The 19,459-nt window shown below is 41.5% G+C and overlaps 1 protein-coding gene across 1 annotated transcript in view; it reads left to right on the top strand.

Moving 5' to 3' along the window:
• MRPS6 (mitochondrial ribosomal protein S6) overlaps positions 1 to 19,459 on the top strand; it is a 66,965-nt gene that overhangs the window by 34,896 nt on the left and 12,610 nt on the right. The window contains exon 2 of the mRNA XM_047100240.1: positions 16,537 to 16,676. Coding sequence (XP_046956196.1) covers positions 16,537 to 16,676 — 140 coding nt within the window. The remainder of the gene's footprint in view (positions 1 to 16,536; positions 16,677 to 19,459) is intronic.

Consider the following 19,459-nt stretch of genomic DNA (forward strand, 5'->3'; position numbering starts at 1 on the left):
TATGAAGAACTCCGGGATCATTTTCATCCAGATTCACCAGTAGTACACATTTTTGCCACATTTGCTTTGTCATTCTTTTATCATGCACACTTTTCTGAACCATTTGAGTGTTAAGTTGCAGACATCATTCCCCTCTACTCCTTCAGTAGTTGTAGTATATTTAAGACCAGGACAGTCATCTAATCAGAATGTAATTATCAATATCTGGAACATGACAGTGATGCAGTATTTTAATCTGACGTCTTTATTCAAATGTTGCTGTTCCAATAATGTCCTTTTGTAGCATTTTTTTTTTTTAAGTTTAGAAGCCAGTCCGTTGTATTTAGCTTTTATGTCTTTCTCCTTTAATTAGTAATTCCTCAGTTTTTCTTTGTCTTCCATGGTATTGATAGTTTTGAAATTTAGAGGCCATTTTGTGAATGCCCCTCATTTCCTCATGGTTAGATTCACACTGTGCATTTTTGGCAGGAGTATGACATAAGTGAAGCAATGATAATGTCCTCAAAGCTTCATGTTGGGAGGTACGTGATGTTGTTCCCTTAATGTTGACATTAACTTTGATGCTTGGGTAGGACGGTGTCTGTCGGGTTTCTCCACTGTCAACTTACTGTTTTTCCTTTAGCCAATAAATAATTTGTGGGAAAATAATAAGAGATTACGTAAATAACTTACTCCTCATCAAGCTTGAACCCCTGAATTCAGTGTCCATAGGTAATTTTTGCCTGAGCAAAGTTACTACAATGATGATGCAAAACAGTGATTTTTTTTTGTAAGTTTTGTTGTTTGCTATACTCAAATGAAGAGCTTCCTCCTCTTCCCATTTATTTGTATGAACTCATTTAGTGGGTTATACTCCATTACTGTCATCATTTTGCTCAAATGTTTCCAGATTTAGCCATTGATACTCTCTTCAGGCTAGTTTCTGTGTCCTTGATGCCCATTTGTATCATTTTTTCAGTGCTTCCTGATTTCCCAACACAGCAAGGGGTTGCAGGCTTATCTTGTACTTTCCTTTCCCCATTGGGACCAGGCATTTAGTTAGGGAATGGAATTTAGAAATCAAGGTCTGGGTGTGCCCATTCTTTACAGGGGTGAACATGGCCCTTTTTCTGGGCCCTTTTCAGTATACAGAAGTAGGGTATTCGTATACATCTGATGCCTCCTAATTCTACACCAGCGCTAGAAGGTTCTTTTAGCTTTCCCCATTATTCCCTTTTCCAGCTGCAAGAAATCAGATAATATTGACACATTAACTCATTTTTCAATCTTACAACTCTTTAGAATTAAAGTTTTTGCAGGTGTATAGATGTTTTTAAGAGTTTTGCTGAATATGGAATTGTAGATTGGGAAGTATTTTTCTTCAGTTTTTGTAAGCATAAGACTTTTTTTTTTCCCTAGCTTCTAGTCTCAGTGTTCTGAAATTTCATTATTACATGCCTTGAAAGTTTTTCTTCCATTGTGCTGGCCCTCGGTGGGCTCTTTTCAGTTTGGCAACCGAGTGTCTTTTATTTCTAGGATGATTACTCTCTGTTTTCTCCTTTTTGGAAAAAAGGAGTTCTTTCAACTTTGAATTTTGTTCAACTCTTTGGATCATGTGGACTGGTCCAGTTTCATAGAGTCTCTTGTTTTTTAATTTTCTTAATTGTCTTTGTCTTTTTGCTCTTTCTAAGGGTGTTTCTAACTTTATCTTCCAACCCTTCTGTTGAAAAAATTTCTCAGATATTTACTTTATCAGTGCTGCTTTGTTCCCCGAATCTTCCTTTTTTCCAGTCTCTTGTTTCATGGTTGCTGTATCTTTTCATCTCTGAAGATAGTGTTTTCTCTTCCTGCAGTGTTTGTTTACTTCAGTTTTTTCTGTGTTGAGCTCTCATGTTAAAGGCTTTTCTCAAATGTATGCGGTCTTTGGTTTAACAGAACGCACTACTGAATGCGTGGGTGGAGCTTGTCTGCTTCATTGTCTGGCCTGGCTGTTTGTTGCATGACTCCTGTGGTATCTTTTGAACAGGTCAGATTGCCCAAAGAATAGTCTTAAGAGTTTTTGACTGAAGGATGAAAGGCCTTGGGCCATTATTCTGGGAGCTAAGTGGGGAAAGAGCCCAGGGGTCTCATCATTCAGTATGCATTTTTTTCCTCAGTCTCTTTTTGGTGTGGTGCCCCCACTTAGAGCTGTGCCTGTGTCTCATAGTCCAGAGGTTTCTCTCTGTTTTGTCCACTCCAGAGAATAAACCTCCAGACATGCATCTAAGGATCCAGTTTATCCTTACGCTTTTGACAGACTTTATTTTAGCCTCTTACTTCACCCCCACTTTCACAGGCATACCCCGTGTTGCCACTTGTTAAGTACGGTTGATTCTTGGTTTTCCCCATTGCTGCTTTCTTTCATATATTTTCTTTCTTCTCCAGATTGAATTGCTGTGTTCCCGTCTCGTCTTCCTCATTCTTTCAGAGTTGTACCTTAAAAAAAAAAAAACACAATAAAAAGCTTTTTACTGTAGTTCTAGTAGGTTTTTCAGAAGGAGCATAATTAGATGCTTGTGTTGCAACTTCCAACTTACTGGGAAGTTTTGGTATCTGCTCTTTGCTTAGTATTTGAAAGTTGACATTTCTGAGTCTATAGCCCATTTCAGTCCTTCCCAAAAAGAACATGTTGACAACCAGAAGCACAGTTGGAGTTTTAAAATTCTGTTGGTCTCTGAAAGCGTGGAGCTAATGATGGTTCACATTTCAAAAGGGGCCTTAGGAATTGTGTGTTTGATTCTTCTGTACGATGCACGAAGCCCACCTACGAAAACATTTTTTGTGTGTGGAGTTTAACATACATACTCCATCCCATGAAAATGAACTGGTATACAGCACAGTGAGTGTGGTTGCTACTTGTTACTTGTGGCAGTTACTTTCTGTAAAGTGGCCTCTAACGCTGAATTCGTGAATACAAGTCATTGCCCCTTGAGGAGATGCAGGGTTGGGTTCCTGTGAGCCTCTGGCTGGTCACATTTTAATTAACTGACCGATACATAACCTCATTTTATGTGTGTTTCTGATAAAGACATTATATTTAATACATTTGATTCATAATCATTGAGCTCAAAGCCAACAGCATCCTAACCCGTGCCACGAATGAAGCTTTACCTAATGCATTTTTCCTGTAAGGCACATCACATCCTTCTTACACCGAGGAACATTTAGGACAGCATGTCACTACACTCAGGGGACCATTTTAAATAGCATTGACAAAAAGCACCAGAATGCAGGAAAACATGGCACTACGTGGACCGCAGAAAAGACACCTGCTTATTACCATGGGAGACCTGAAACAAGAAGGCAGAGCCTTGGTTGTTGGGCCTCAGCCGGGAATGTGCATGTCGGGTGGCACATTTTCCACCAGTGTCCACATGCGTGTGTCTGCAGATGACTGCAGAAGTTGGTGGGAGTGTCCACCTGGGCGGCACAAATAAGTTTTCACTAGCAGACGAATTGGCACGTATGGATTCCGCGCGTAATGAGGATCCACTGTACCTGCGAAGCAAACACCCGTGTAACCACCACCCGCAAGAACTAGAACTTTGTCAGCGGCTCTCCCAGAAGGTGCACTTCAATTACAGGAAGTTCTGATTTTAAAGGGGTTTCTTACCTCCAGTCTGCCTCTTTAATTTGCAAGCTCAAGTTCTGCCTCTGAAGTGTTACCTTTTTTCCCTTTGAGTATTTGAAGACAAATATTCAAGATAAAGGTACTCTTAAGTCTCAAAATCCAGCTTTATCTTTTTCATTCTCTTGGGTGTGCAAGAGAGCCTTTACCTGTCTTTTTTTTTTTTCCAGACAACTTTGAGGCACTTTGACGTCCCTTTTTATATGTTTAAATCCGCAAATACAGTCTCCAGGGTACACACTACTGACGTTAGACTGTAGGGATGGGAAGTAAACACAACAGTGAAGACTACCATTCCCTTGGTTTCACTGTCCTTCCGGTTGTAATAGGAAATTTCATTGTCACACCCTCTGGAAGACACTGTACAATGCTGTTGTCTCTACTTGGTATGTAGAGACAGCACGACCTGCTGACTCGGTTTCCAGAAGTTGTCCTAGCTTTTCAGAGTCCTGAAGTTGGATGCGTAATATTTCCTGTACACTCTAGGTAGGAGTAGAATGTCCATGATTCTTGATTATGTCCCAAGAATTCTTAGAAGTCTGGAAGCACCTTTATGAGTCTGGCTGTGTCTTTGTTTTGTATCAGTCTCTTACCTGTTTATTCCTTCTTCCTTGACTGTGCATCTGTTTTTGACTAACAGGATGTGCTTTAGCTTTATTATGCATATCTGTCTTTTGAAAACAAATGGTGCTGTTTTCCTCTTTGCAGTTGAATATCTTATTTCTCCTTGAATTTTCTGACTTGGCTTAGCATTTTCTTTCTCTTCAGTGAATTAAAGTGCAGTTAGCAACTTCCATCCCTTCATTTTTCCATTTATTCTTTGACTTATGCATTCATCAAATACTTAGCAAACACATTCTGTGTGCCAGTTGCGTTGCATCTCCAGCATGTAGTAAAGATGAATAGATGCAACCTTGAAGAAGCTTAGTTAAGGAAGGGGATGGTACTGGACGTAATTGTACTTGCAAGATGTGTGTGGAATGGGAGCGGTCCGTGTAGGATCGCAGAGGAGAAGCACACTTCTAGGAAGTAACTGAATCTGGAAGGATGTTTTTATTCCTTTAATTCCACTGTGCCTTTATACCCTGCTCCTCCTGCTCTTCAGAGTAGTGCAATCCCTCAAATGCCTTCTTCTCACCTCCTAAGTTAAGCACCCCTGCAGTGGCCTGGTTGGTGGACACAGTTGGTCTGTAGGGTAATGCAGATCTGACTCTTGCCAAGGCCCGAGTTTCTCCATCAGTGCATATTTAAAAAAAATACTTCTCTTAACCAGTCGACGAACACATTTTTTGCTAAACTCATACACTGATGTTTAGAAGATTCACAGGATATAAAATATGATTCTTTCTTTAATAACCCTGTTGTCTCTAGTCACTAAATCTTTTGCGGGTTCTTACCTCCCTTGGTCTCCCTGTCATTCCAGTGCTGTCCTCCTACTCCCTGCAGAGGCCGAACTGTAAGATGAAGGCAGGGAACTGAATTGTGTGTGAAGGAGAGCAGTCCACAAGACAGGTAGCTCAGTGATGTATACCTGATTCCTGCTCTCACTATCCGTTTCATGAGCTTTGGCATTTCATTTACTTGCTGCCATAGTAACCAGGATTCCTGCCAGTCTTCCTCTTTCCCATCTTTTATTCATCTGTACAGGCATCTGGAGTGGGGATGGGGAAGATAGAAGTGGAAATCTCCCAGTAAAAGGGTGTGGATTTCAGAATGTCCTCAGAATAGCAAAGATGGACATCCTAATTTTGGCATTGTTTCCAGCTGTTCAAGTACTATTAACCACAAGTAGTCACCTATTGGGGTTGTTATTTCTCTATTTCATGTCAGGGAGAGCTCTGTTATTGTGAAAAAAGAAGTGGAGCTTTTATGTTTATTAAATTAGAGTTGTAGGAGATCATTGCTGAAAATCCTTGATAAACTACAGTTCGGCCGGAACCACTCGTTTTTTGGCTGATGAGAAGCCAGCCAACTTCATACTAGAATGTGGTTCTCAGCTTTGTCTGTACCTGGAGAGTTTCAAAAATGCTAGTGCCCAGGATTCTTAAATTCCTAGGCCAATTGAATCAAAATATCTGAGGTGAGACATAAGCATCTCATTTTTTAAAGTTCCTAGGTTAGGGGTGCCTGGATGGCTCAGTTGATTGAGCATCTGACTCTTGATTTTGGCTCAGGTCGTGATCCCAGGGTCATGGGATTGAGCCCCGCATCGGGCTCCGTGCTGGGTGTGGAGCCTGCTTGAGATAATTCTCTTCTCTGCCCCTCTCCCTCTGTCGCTCGTTCTCTCTCTCACAAAAAAAAAAAAAAAAAAAAGAAAAAAAAGTTCCTCAGATGATTCCACTGTGCTCTAGAGGATGCCTTGGTGATTCTGCCCTTTTCTTTTGATGTACCCAAATCATGAAAGGAACTGCTGGTTGTATGCAATTGAACCTCCAAATTTGGCCTGAAATGGCGTCTATCTGATTGATATTCTTTGACTTGAGACCTGGGAAACAAGTGGATTAATTAAGGAACAAAACTGCATTATAGTCGAACTACACAGATTTACTGTTAACCTGGGCCCGTAAGTAACTGACAAGTCATAAATTCATACAGAGTTGGATCTCATGTAATCATGACTTTCTTCTTGTTCTGTGAGGTCTTGAAATTCATTCATTTATAATCTTTTGACACCAAAGCTGGTATTGGTATTGGTGACTCACTGTGGGCTAGCTGCAGGGTCCCTTAGTAAGTCCAGTTTATGATTTAGAGGCAGTCTTGCCAACCTTGCAGCTGAAGTTACTGATCATCCTACTAACTACCTTTACATTTGCAAACTCAGCCATGCTATGAAGTGTGACTGCTTTATTATTTTCAGTTTGTTATTGGCACACATTAATCTGTGCTGGACTCAGCAGTTATTGGACTCTTGCTCCTCTGATTTTTTTTTCTTCCATTCTTCCCTGGGTTCTTTTTATTTTTATCACATGCCCCAAAGAATAAATTTTTATGTTTGATTTCCCAGGTCTCAAGAATCTCAGTCCTGGTGCATGGCCATAGAATATGGTCAAGTTCCTCTTTTCTCATCACCTTGATTTCTTCTTCTTCTTCTTTTTTTTAATGTTTATTTTGAGAGAGAGCGAGAGCATGTATGCACATGGTGGGAAGGACAGAGAGAGAGAGAGAGAGAGAGAGAGAGAGAGAGAGAGAATCCTAAGTAGGCTCCACACTGTTAGCGCAGAGCCTTACTTGGGTCTTAATCCCATGAACCATGAGATCATGACATGAGTCAAAACTAAGAGTAGGATGCTTAACCCACCACTCATTACCTTGATATCATTGACCACTGTGTTCTGAGGGCCAGACTTGGTCTTGTCCTGTCACATGTCCTTAGTTGGCTCTGATTTTAGGACCAGTGATCTCTAGGCTCCTGACTTCTAGATTTCTGGTTTTTCTCTGATTGTCAAGAATCCGAGCAGCCAATGTAAACATAGCTCATGATATTAGAAGTACAGCTTGCAAGGCTCTCTCAGTAACCACTGAAAGCTTATCTATCAATACCTCTCTGGTCAGTATTAAAAATGTATATGGAGGGGCGCCTGGGTGGCGCAGTCGGTTAAGCGTCCGACTTCAGCCAGGTCACGATCTCGTGGTCCGTGAGTTCGAGCCCCGCGTCGGGCTCTGGGCTGATGGCTCAGAGCCTGGAGCCTGTTTCTGATTCTGTGTCTCCCTCTCTCTCTGCCCCTCCCCCGTTCATGCTCTGTCTCTCTCTGTCCCAAAAATAAAATAAAACGTTGAAAAAAAAAATTAAAAAAAAAAATAAAAATGTATATGGATGTGGAGTCTGTGAATGAGTTCTAAATGTTTGAGGCTTAGGTTTAGGACTTCAGTACAAAATTTGCAAAGTATGGCATCCATAGTAAGATAGCAAGCAAGTCTCTGGCATAGACTTAGGGGAAGAAATCCTCTTTAAATCAAAACAAAACTGAATTTTCCCCAAAAGCAGTTTGTTTCTAAAACAACTTTTTATTGCTCACTGTAAAAAGTCAGGTAATAAAGCAACATGAAAAGAAAACACAACAGAATATTCCTGTCATCTTACTACCTAGGGAAAAGTAGTAACATTTTGTTGTATATTCATCCAGACTTTTTTCCAATGTATGTGTACATAAGTACTTTTTTCTTTTAGAAAGAAAATGGATTGACCCTACCGGCTGATTTTTAGTTTTGTTAAAATATTTTTGTGTCTTACGTAAGGATCAACGTCCCTTTTTTAAATGGCTGTGTTACTATTCAGTGAAAATAATTTATTGAACCAGTGGTCTGTGATGGACAACTACATTTCTATTTATGCACTATCCTAATAACTTTATGGTGAAGTTTTTCCGAGCTAAGTCCTTGTGCATGGGTATGGCAGTTTTCTCAGAGTAAATTCTTAGAAGTGGCTGTAGTATTGAAGGTATACACATTTGAGACTAATCTAGATTGCCATTTGCCCTCCAGAAAGTATACATTTTTACCAGCAGTATAAGTGAGTGTTTGAACAGAACTCTTAATGTGCTAAGCAAAAAATTGCTTAGAATGGACAAAAGTGATGGCTTCTGCGTGTGCCAAACACAGTGCCCATGTTGATTCTATCCAAAAATAAATGCCATCTGACTCTTTCTGTCCTTCTTTCCTGCTGTTAGTCCAGACCTGCTCTGAGAGCACCCTAACGGACCCTCTCTCCACCTCTAGGAGAGGTGTTTGGCTGTCCTGGACCAGTTGCAGTCCGCTGTCTCTAACCCTGCAGTCAGAAGTAGCAGCTCCTTTGGAGTTCTTGTCACATTGATGCTTTTTGATTCAGTCTTGTTTAGGTTTAACTTCTGTTTTAATTAGTTTACTTACATGTGTCTGTCTTCATGTCTGTATCACAAACTTTGAAAGGGCTGGGACTTCGTGTTTCACATCCTTGTGGCTACCCTTTTGGAGGTGGATTTCACAGTAAGCAACCTAGAAATACTTGGCTTGAAGAGGCCTTTGAGAGGAATGCTTCCAGATTAATATTAGGTGGAGCCTTAAGAAATGGTCACTATATGGGGCGCCTGGGTGGCGCAGTCGGTTAAGCGTCCGACTTCAGCCAGGTCACGATCTCGCGGTCCGGGAGTTCGAGCCCCGCGTCGGGCTCTGGGCTGATGGCTCAGAGCCTGGAGCCTGTTTCTGATTCTGTGTCTCCCTCTCTCTCTGCCCCTCCCCCGTTCATGCTCTGTCGTTGAAAAAACGTTGAAAAAAAACGTTGAAAAAACGTTGAAAAAAAAAAAAAAAAAAAAAAGAAATGGTCACTATCTGACTATACTTAATCTCCCCCAATGGCAATCTCAACCTGTATTTCTGAACTCACAGAATTTGGTATGCTTGTTCAGTTTTCTTTCCTTTTCCAGATGTCAGGAATATGCTTCCTCTTTTATAATTGATTTGTGTCATTAAAATTATTTTAAAGTTGTTCCCCAATAAAGATTTCTAGGTGGTCTCCTCTTACAACTGTTTCTCGTAAAGATGATCGTGTAAATTAAATCTCGTATTCATGGGTTCTTTTCACTTGTTATACATTTTAGCAGCTCTTAGGGCTCGTAACTTTGTTAAATGATCACTTGATATGTATGAACTGTGAATGTACAGTTTTTAATCTGAAATTGTTTTTAATATTTGAGGTACTTTTCTTTTTGCAGAGTGCATGATAGTTGCTTACAAAAAGGGTTTCACTGAATTCTAATTATTTGTTATTTTCCTAGTACACTTTATAGATGCTGGTTCTCTTACTGTCTCCTGTCCTCTCCCCCGCTTTTGAAAGCCTGTTAAGTCTTTCTTCAGTAGCTCGTCCATATTTGTTACAAATGGTCTTTTAAATAAGATTCATAGGCAAAGTAGTAGAGCAGTGCAGTTCTACTTCTAGAAGCATTTTCTGTCTTTGACCTTTGAAAAGCCTTTGAAAGTTACTATGCTGGTCACTTACCCACAAGTTATACAGTGTACATATTATGTAATCACGTTTGGGCATGTATTTATGAAGTTTTATTTTTTTAGTTTTCTGTACTTCTCTTTACTGAATCTTAGGCTAATTTTTAAAATTGCTTCTGTGCTTAATAATTTTTAATCTTTAAAGACTGCAACTCTTGATTCAAATTGTGGGGCAACAGGGGTTCTCTGATCATAAAAATATTTTATGAAACAGTTCCCATGGAATCATTTTCAGAGTTGGGCTTTGTAGATGTTGTTAGGCAGTGCTGGCACTTTACACATTTTGTTCTAGATGGTTGTCCATTCTGTTCTTCTGAGGTCTGCTAGTGACAGAAACCTTCTTTAAATCCTGTTCTACTGTTGAACGGTGCTCACAGATTTCCTTTTCTCAAATTGCTGTGAGAATCTCATTGCAGAATTTCCAGGGACATTCTCTCTGAAAATGCAGGTTTCAAGGGAATTTTTTTTAAGGACATAAATTCCAGAATTAAGATGTGGCAGAGAACGAGAAAGGCTTTCACTCTTACATTTTCACAGGTGTTGACAGTTTTCTGGCCTGGCTCCGCCTTCCTTAAATCCTACCTGCTCCTGGGAGTTGCACACCTCTTTGTTATGTGAGAAAGGTGAGGGGTACGTGGGTGCTGCACACTGTTAGATGTTGTGTATTCTGTGTGGTTTTTATTTCCTGGTGGACTGTGAGGCTGTTGTAGCGATAGCTGAGCGCATCTGAGGGCCACTGGCTTCAAAAACTTAATGGTTGGCAGAGAGTCAAATTGACAAGATAATTTTGTTCACAAGCTACTCTTACTAGGACGAACATATGTTTAATTAGATAAAATGTTGGTATTGACCAATGGTGGTGGTAGAGTACTCCCATGAATTCTTAACTTAAGTCACCTTACTGAATGGAGATTTTATGTTGCGGGCAAGTAGAGATGTCCTTCCTTTTATTTTTCCCATTTGTTTGCTCTCATCTTTATTGTAGAAACTTCGACCATTAGAATCTCTAGAACTGGGGTTTTCAAAATGTAGCCTAAGGAGCCTGGGCTTCCTAGGGACCCTCTCAGGGAACCGTTACAAAAGCAGTAGAAGCAGTAGTGGGTAAAAGCTGTTGCCTTAATATAAATCCAGGCAACAGCACCAAACCTGACTAGTAGGCATTGTATTCTTCACCACCATGCAGTTATAGTTTTTTTTAATGTTTCTGTATTTTTGAGAGAGACAGAGAGACAGAGCATGAGCAGGGGAGGGGCAAAGAGAGGGAGACACAGGATCTGAAGTAGGTTCCAGGCTCCAAGCTGTCAGCACAGAGCCTGATGCGGGGCTCAAACCCACGAACGGCGAGATCATGACCTGAGCCGAAGCTGCACACTTAACTGCCTAAGCCACCCACTGGTGCCCCCCAGTTGTAGTTTTTTTAAAAACCCACTTTCACTTCACAGTGTCCTTCAGGATGATGAGTGGTGCCAGAATAGTATTGGAATTTAATCTTGGCTGGGGCTTTAGAAGTTAGCAAGACCAGCTTCCCACCTAATGCAAAGATTGATTCAGTGGTCATCCTCTACCTGTGCACTTCTAGTGATGAGAGGGTCATGCCAGCCCATTTCACTTTCATACAGCTGTAATTTCAGAAATGTGTTGTTTACACATTGAGGCTCTCTTTCTGTAGAATTTTTACCCTCTGATTTCAGAGATTTTTATAGATTACCACAAGTGCTAAAGCTCAGTGATCAAAATATGACATACCTATGTTTTTTCAGAGTAGGCCTGCAAGTATATGAAGTTCGCTGTTAGATTTTCCCTGAGTCGTCTTTTGTAGCCTGAATAACGGTAGTTTTAGTAATTAATAATAATGAGACCAAAATTGGTAATTTTGTCTAGTGTGATTTTTTTTAATTAATTTTTTACTTTTTTTTAATGTTTATTTATTTTTGAGAGAGAGACAGCGTGCGAGCAGGGGAGGGGCAGAGAGAGGGAGTCACAGAATCCGAAGCAGGCTCCAGGCTCCGAGCTGTCAGCACAGAGCCTGATGTGGGCCTCAAACTCATGAGCTGTGAGATCATGACCTGAGCTGAAGTCGGAAGCTTAACCAACTGAGCCACCAGGCGCCCCCACAGTGTGAATTTTTTAAAGTATTGTTTAGTGTAAATTTTTTTAGTACTTTATCTTTTCAGCAAATAATTAGAGCAATGAATCCAAGTTTAATTTATATTTGTATATATATTTGAACTTGGTCTCTGAAATACATGACTATTTAGTTTCACTTCCATTAGATGAGTTCTGGATTCTTTAAGACTACAATATTAGTATTAACATTTTGGCATTACATGAAATAAATAGAAAAACACTATTGTCATTTTGCTTCAATATTGCAATTACTAACCGATGGTGAGCTACATTGAAAAGTGGCTTCAAATTGTAGTATAGATTGGAGGAAGCTTGGGGTTCCTCAAGAAAAAAAGGGAGAAAGCAAGTAAGGGAGGTAGAATTGATACATTAATTTACTTATTTAAGCACTATTTCTAGTGCCTGCTCCCTGATATGTGGACTGGTTTAGACTTTGGGAATACAGCTGAGTCCATGATGGACTACAGTCCTTGCTGTCTTGCAACTTACATTCTAGAGATGAAAGAATATTTACGGATTGCCACAAGTGCTGTATAGAGATAAACGGGAATGACAGAGTAAGGCAGGGGGCACTTTTGGATGAGCACAGAAGAAAAGACGGGGAGACCTTTTTTTGTATGCCCCTAGGATATTTTGAGAATTACAATATAAAAGTTGCTTGTGCAAAGGTTGTAGAGGCAGAAAATTTGTTGGGAACCATTGATTTTGCACAGGAGAAAACTGAGGCACAAGTTTAAAAATGGGCAGATTTTAACAATTCACCCAGGGTTGTAACTCATTTGTGAATGAGCTGGGACCGGAATCCAGTTTTCCTAGTTCCCATTCACATTCATTCATTGTTTCTTTTCCATAGTTTTTTTTCAACTGAATGTTTTTAGCCCCTCAGTCTGTGCCTTGCCAAAATTGTGTTTCATTGCCATATGGTGGATTGAAGGAGAGTTTTAAGGAGTTGCTTTCAGATGGGGTGGGAGAAGCCCATGAGAAGCACACACAACCTTTCTTAGAATAGTTGAAATTCAGTGGTTCAGAGACCTTGTGAATGAGAATTATGACACTAAGATCATTTACTTCCTGTAGACCATATGTTCTTACAGATTGAAAATTGTGCTGGATTGGATTAAGGAGAACTTTGGGTTTCTTTTGAAGCCTAAGAATTTTATTTTAATAGAGCTGTAGGTTTCACCAGATGAGGAAAGCTGCAGTTGGCACTCTGGGTTGATTAGGAAGTTAGGAGCTTGGAGGTTGGAATGGTGAATATTGTAGAGTCACTTCTGTGAATGCTGTGGGGTGATTTGAATGGCCAGGCTAATGTTGTCCAGTTAGGTTGGTGCCACGTCTGTCTACCTGATTACCCATCCCATGGGGAATTCTCTGTCTGCATACCTCTGGGCCAGGCTCATGGTTTCATTTGTGGCGCATCTTAGGGTTAGTGGATTGAGGCCTTGCCGGCATCTGTCAATCCATTACAGTATAGAGCAGAGGTTGGCCAGGGAGTAAATAATTTAAGCTTTGCAGGCCATGCAGTCTCAGATGTAATTAGAGATCTGCCTTTAGCATAAAAGCAGCATGGACACTATTTAAGTGTATGAGCTGCTCTGTTCCAATAAAACTTTATTTGCAGGAACAGGTACTGAGGCAGATGGCTCACAGGCCCTCGTTTGCTTGACCCCTGCTATATATAGAGTGATGAGGTAAGGGATATGGGACAAGTGGAGCTCCCCTAATAAACCAGAATTATTTTTGCTTCTTCATCTTTCTTTTAAAACTTTTGAAATTACCTATGAAATTACCATGAAGTGAATGTGGCTATTCCAGCAGTTTACAATTTGACTTGACATACCTAAGTCAAACAAAATAGGTTTTGATATTTTCCTGAGTTACATTCTTTTTAAGTAGCTTTACTCTATTTTTGGATAGAAGAAAATTTTTTATTTCAGAGGAGGGTGCTCCATGTTTCATACTGTAAACATTGCAGTTGGAATTTAAACAAGACAAGAGTTATTGAGATATATTCTTTTTTAATCAGGCAAAACTGAAATTAAAATTTATGATTTGGATAGCTAATCAGAAGACTGCAATCCATCAATTTTTTTTTTTTTAACCTTACCCATTTCTTTATTTGGAAAGACTGTTTGCCAATTATCATAAGTTAATTGGTGCAATACCAGGTCAAGAAATGGCATTGTTAATGAAATGAATTATTACCCTGCTGTTAGTAATGAGGCTTCTGCAGAAATACGGAAATGTCTGTGAACTCATGAAATGTGAGAAGAATTTAGTCTACGTGTTGATTAGAACTGTATAAAAATATGTTTGTGTACAATCATAAGGAGAGATTGCCATAGATTTTTCACCTAGTTAGTGTTCCTGTGAAGGAATTTGGGCTCCTATTTTTATTGTTTGCAGGAAATTTCTGTTTTATCATAAAGTTAAATACATAAATATAATTTTCAGCAGGAATTAAAAAAAAAACCCAGTGGGCTACAATGTGAAATGAAAGTAAAAATTTTGTTGGTTAACCTTAAACTAATACTTAGCGCATTCACAGCATTTTAACAGAATTCGTCCGAAAGGAAAATTGATAGGAATGGTGGATTTTCTTTGGTTCCTAAAGTGCTCACTTAAAATGATTCTGCATTATTCTTTTCATTTGATCTGGAATGAGCCACTGGAAGGTAGCCTTTTCTGAAGTTCATTCCTGCACTTCGCGATCCCTTTACCTTCATCCCTTCAGTTAATGTCTTTGAGGAGAAGTGTCCCTTTTCCTTGCTGAGGTGTCCTCGGCCACCCTCTGCCCGCCCCCCGATTTTACTTCGCCGGCGTTCCTTCCCTTGCATCAGGCTCATCCACTTACTCGCGGCCATGGCATCTCAGAGTCCGGGCATCCCTCAGAGGCCCAGATTCCAAATCTGTAAACCTTTTGTCTTTTTTATTCGGTGAACATTAACTGCGTAACAGTATGTAGTACGTACCAGGCCAGTGCTGGGCTTGCAGCAATTACACAATCATACTGGCCACTGCCACTGCCACCGTTGTCGTTGAAAACAGCGTACGTTCCATCCTCTTCACTTGCTTCGTTCCCCTTTACTAACTTGCTCATGTGTTCTGCCCCCTAAGACACTCTGCTCAGACTTGATGCCCCTCAGGCCCTGGCTCTGTTTCTCTCTCTTCCTTGCTGTCACACCTGTACCGCGGAAACTTGCCATCCAGCTTCTAGCCCCATCCCGCAGTGTGACCGTGCAGCCAGCACATGCTGGCCTTGCCTTCATTTTCGTCCTCTACCCTCTTGTTCTGGAGTCTGCCTCTTTCCTTTTAGTTTCTCTGACCAGGTGGGCCTGATTTTCCTCATACTGTCTGACTACCTTTTCCGTTTGCTTTTCTGACTTCAAGTTCCCTGGTCAGCCCCCAGATGGTTGTGTTCCCCAAGGTTCTGTTGGTTGATCTCTTTGCCCCCTCCCCCACCCTCTCTCCTCGTCTCCGCTATTCCTAGGGCTTCAGACAGCCCTCCTGTGCAGATGATTATTAAATGGGTAATTCTAACCCTCCCTGTTGTTTTGAGCTTAAGTTAACATTTTGAGAGGTCAACTTTGAGGAGCTGTAGGCATCTCAAACTCAGCATGTCTTAAACCGAATCCATCTTTCCTTGTCCCCAACCAGCTCCTCCAGATTTTCCGTTAGGTGTTAGCAACAGTACCGTTTTCCCAGCCACCGTATTTTGGCACCCCTCTTTTGCCACATCTCTGCCTCATTCTCCACATTACATTAGCTACATCTCAGGTTTACCCTGTAAAGTATCTTTGCTTCCAGAATTCTTTTGTGTATACATATGTAAAGAGCGAGATCTGGAAAGAAATTCACCAGAATGTTTAAAGTTTTTTTATCTCTGGGTGGTGAGATTTTACATTGTTTGAATTTTGTTTTTCTAACAGGTGTTTAGTATTTGTATGCTTGTGTCCAGCCTGTCACCTCCCAGCCCTCCCAGGTCCTGGTCTTCATCCGGTGGAACTCCTAGTTATTTCCTCAGTGCGCTCAGACTTCTTTGCCTTTGCTCCTTCACTCAGCACCGGTTTCATTTGTTCTTTGCATCTCCCGTTGTCATTTTTCAGGGCTCCTCGCAAATGAGCTTTTCTTTAATGCAGTCGTTCTCACAACTGAATGTGCCTTCTTTCAGGAGCTCTCCAGCCCCTGTGTCACGTCCTGTGTTCTGCCCTCGTGTCTTCTTACCTGGTTTTTTTGTGTTAATCCCTTTATTAGATTGTAAGCTCCACGAGAGCAGAGATTGGCTCTTAATCATCCTTTTCCCTCCTTTTGGTTATAATCTGCCTGTTTTTCTTTGGGGACGACCCTTTTCCCCCTGGCTATGGTTCTGGTGGGACGGCCAATCAGAGTGTCCTGCCAAGAGGATGGGACGCTCTTCCCCTGGAATTTAGATTTTGAGTCATGGGATACGAGGACTGACCATGATTGGCGTGGATTCATCCTGGCCAAGGTGCTCTGAAGAAGCCATTTATTAGTTCCTGCCTCCCAGATCCCTGGAGCTGCTCTGGTTCCCGAACTCTCCGAGGCCTGGTTCTTCAGCTTTTCCTTCGTTATCTGTGAGCTATCTCCTATCTTTACGCTAAATGTCTCTCTCTTTAAATTTTAAGTTAGCAAGACAGTTTCTGTTGCTTTTTTCCCTGCCAGTAGAGCTGTTATGATTGGAACTGACCAGACTTTATCATTCTAGTTCTTCTATTGATTCTGATATGTTTTTTTTCTTTTCTTTAAAAATGAAAACAAAAAAACAGCCAGAGACCGCTGCTGCTTTGAAACGTACAATAGAAGCCCTGATGGACAGAGGGGCGGTAGTGAGGAGCTTGGAAAATCTGGGTGACCGAGCACTGCCTTATAAGATTTCTGCCCACAGTCAGCGGCACAGTAGAGGAGGGTAAGTGTCTACATGCATCTTGAAAAATGTCTTTGATAGGCTGTAAAGAATACTGGTTAGTTCATCTTAGAAATTATTATAATTTCTCCGTAGATCGCCTTTGTGCCAGGTGGTGTGCGGGTCCACACTCCAGCCATGTTGTGTGTCAAATGGGGCTGGAGTAAAGCTGGCCCGTAATAAACCATAATCAGAGTACAAAAGCAAGTCATGCTGGGAGCAACAGGTATATAAGCTTTTGATGGTGGGAAACTTTTCTTGTCAACCTAAGCACAGTTTTCTGTTGACATTTCTTAAGTTTTGCCTTTAAAACACCTCAGTGAGCAATGTGCTGGGCACACACTCAGTGCATCCTTTGTAAACATGTGGCTTGCGGGTAAGAAGCAGAAGGGTACTCCTTCTGACCAGTGCCTAACCCACAATAGAGAAATGGTTGTTTATGTACTCCAGACAATAATCACAGTTTTCTGTTATGAAATTTTTTCTCATAGCAGCTTCCTCAAACATGTCAAAGGTCTGACTCTGTAGTAATAACTATCCTTGTAGAAATTCTTTGATACCAGTTTGCTTGGTGAGTTGGTTCGAAGCCTCTCTGAGCCCTGATGGTGTTATTTTTACACTTGTGATTTCTGGTGCGGATGAGGAATTTTCTCATATTGTTGAGTTTCCCAAAAGTAGTGATAGAGAAGATGGGAATCGGTTTTCGTTGTCGTGGAAAAGTGCGGGAGTTGAAGACTTGATTCTCCCTCTGATACTTGCCAGCCATGTGGCCTTGAGCGAGTCTTTAGTTTCTCTGGTTCTTGCTTCCTTGGATACTTGAACTCAGGTGGTCGTTCTCCCATCCACGTTGTCGTGGGGATCGAGTGATGCCATCTCTGGATGTCTCTGTGGACAGCACGGAGTGTTATCCATGTAGAGCTGGTGGGCCCGCGCAAGCGCCGTGCACAGGAGAGGCCTGCGTGCAGTCACGCTGCACGCTGAGGCTTTCCTGCCGCCTTTAAACCTGCTGCCAGGGCGTAGCACGTCCTGCGGATTTCATCTTTGGATCGCTTCACCTTGTTTTGTGCTAGTGTTCGGCTTCTCGAGAACACCTCTGAAGAGCGCCTGAGGTGTTGCTAGGCAACATGAAATGCACAGTGGCGATTTTCCTCTCCCACAATCATAACAGTGAGGGATGGAGATTGTGTATGTAACATTTTTTTTTAACCACAAAGGGGCTTCATTTTAACAGCAAGGCCGTGAATCATTTTGCCTTTTGCTTAGAGAGGAACATATAAAATTGAGCTAAGAATGACTAGTCAGGTTCTCTGATGGAAGGCACTGAGCAGGGACAGAAGCCTGTACCCTCATTCAGGTGCTCTCAGGGATGGACACTAGGATTGTTTTCTTCTGCCCCTTTCCCAAGTAGCGGATTTGGCTTTGTTAAGGGTTGGTGTGACCAGCATTGTAGATTTTGCGCTTCTCGCAAGTACTTGGGTGGCGCTGATGCCTCTGTCCGAGGACCACACTTTGAGATCCGCCTTCTGTGTGCGGTGCTGGGGTTGGGTGCTGCTGTTCCTCTTTTGTGGACGGAATAAGTTCAGACCCTGGAAGAACTTCCCTGGAACTAAGCCAGAACTGCTGACGATGTCTAGCCCTACGTTCCGGATTCCTGGCAAGGTGCACGTGCCCCACCAAGGACTCTGTGGCATCTCTTGGTTCATTTACATTTAGCAGTTTTATTTTTGGTTCTTGTACTTTCAGACTCCTCAGCGAAGGAGGAGCAGCATTCTTAAAGTGTAATGTATGTGTGTGCTCTATGTAGACACAGAACCTCCCAGTTGGGGAGGTTCATGTTTTAAGCTTGTTTTTCTGGGATTAATCAATGTCTGGTATGTGTTTGTTTAAGGTGATGTTTCCCAAAGTGTGGTCTCTGAAATACTAGATATGCTCCACCAAAAAATGGTGGGTGTGTGTGTGAGAGAGAGAGAGAGAGAGAGAGAGAGAGCATTTAGATGTAGTCTGATCCCTTCTAGAGCTGTGTAGCATACATCAGTGTACTGATGGTGAGAGGCCCTTCAGTTAGATCCCTTCATTTGTCACCTTTATTTGACCATTATCTTTTATTTTGTAACACTCATTAATACCCTTCACAGTGATTTTTGGTAAGAGAGGAGATGAGGGGCTAATATATTTTGGAGTTACCTGGATAAAGATTTAAATCGAGTGGTGTGTCAGATGTCGGCAGCGTGGAGCTTGAGGGTGGTCTGATGTCCTGTTGACTTCAGCCGGTCCTCCCCTAGGGTCACCACCCCCAGTGATGTTTGTACCAGGCATTTCGTTCATCTGCTAAGTTCTGTGTGTGCACTGCACGTAGCCACATAAAGTGTTACAAACATGTATTTAGTGGATTATGTGTCAGGATTAGGTACCAGGTGCTAGGAAGGCTCACTTTTTTGAGGTGATTAAGAAGAAACAGTGGACTTGTTTGTTACGAATTCAGCATTCAGAAGTTTTTTTTTTAATAATGTTTTTTTAAAACATTTTTTTAAATGTTTATTTTTGAGAGAGAGACAGAGCATGAACAGGGGGGAAGGGCAGACAGAGAGGGAGACACAGAATCTGAAGCAGGCTCCAGGCTCTGAGCCGTCAGCACAGAGCCTGACGCGGGGTCTGCATTCACGAACCATGAGATCATAACCTGAGCCAAAGTCGGATGCTCGACTGACCAAGCCACGCAGGTGCCCCAGTTTTTGTTTTTGTTTTTGTTTTTTTAACTTTATTTATTGTTGAGAGAGAGAGCAGGC

Source organism: Lynx rufus, unplaced genomic scaffold (genome assembly GCF_022079265.1).
Source record: "Lynx rufus isolate CCGP_SWC_20201006 ecotype Redwood Valley unplaced genomic scaffold, mLynRuf1.p SCAF_5, whole genome shotgun sequence".
Lineage (NCBI taxonomy): Eukaryota > Metazoa > Chordata > Mammalia > Carnivora > Felidae > Lynx > Lynx rufus.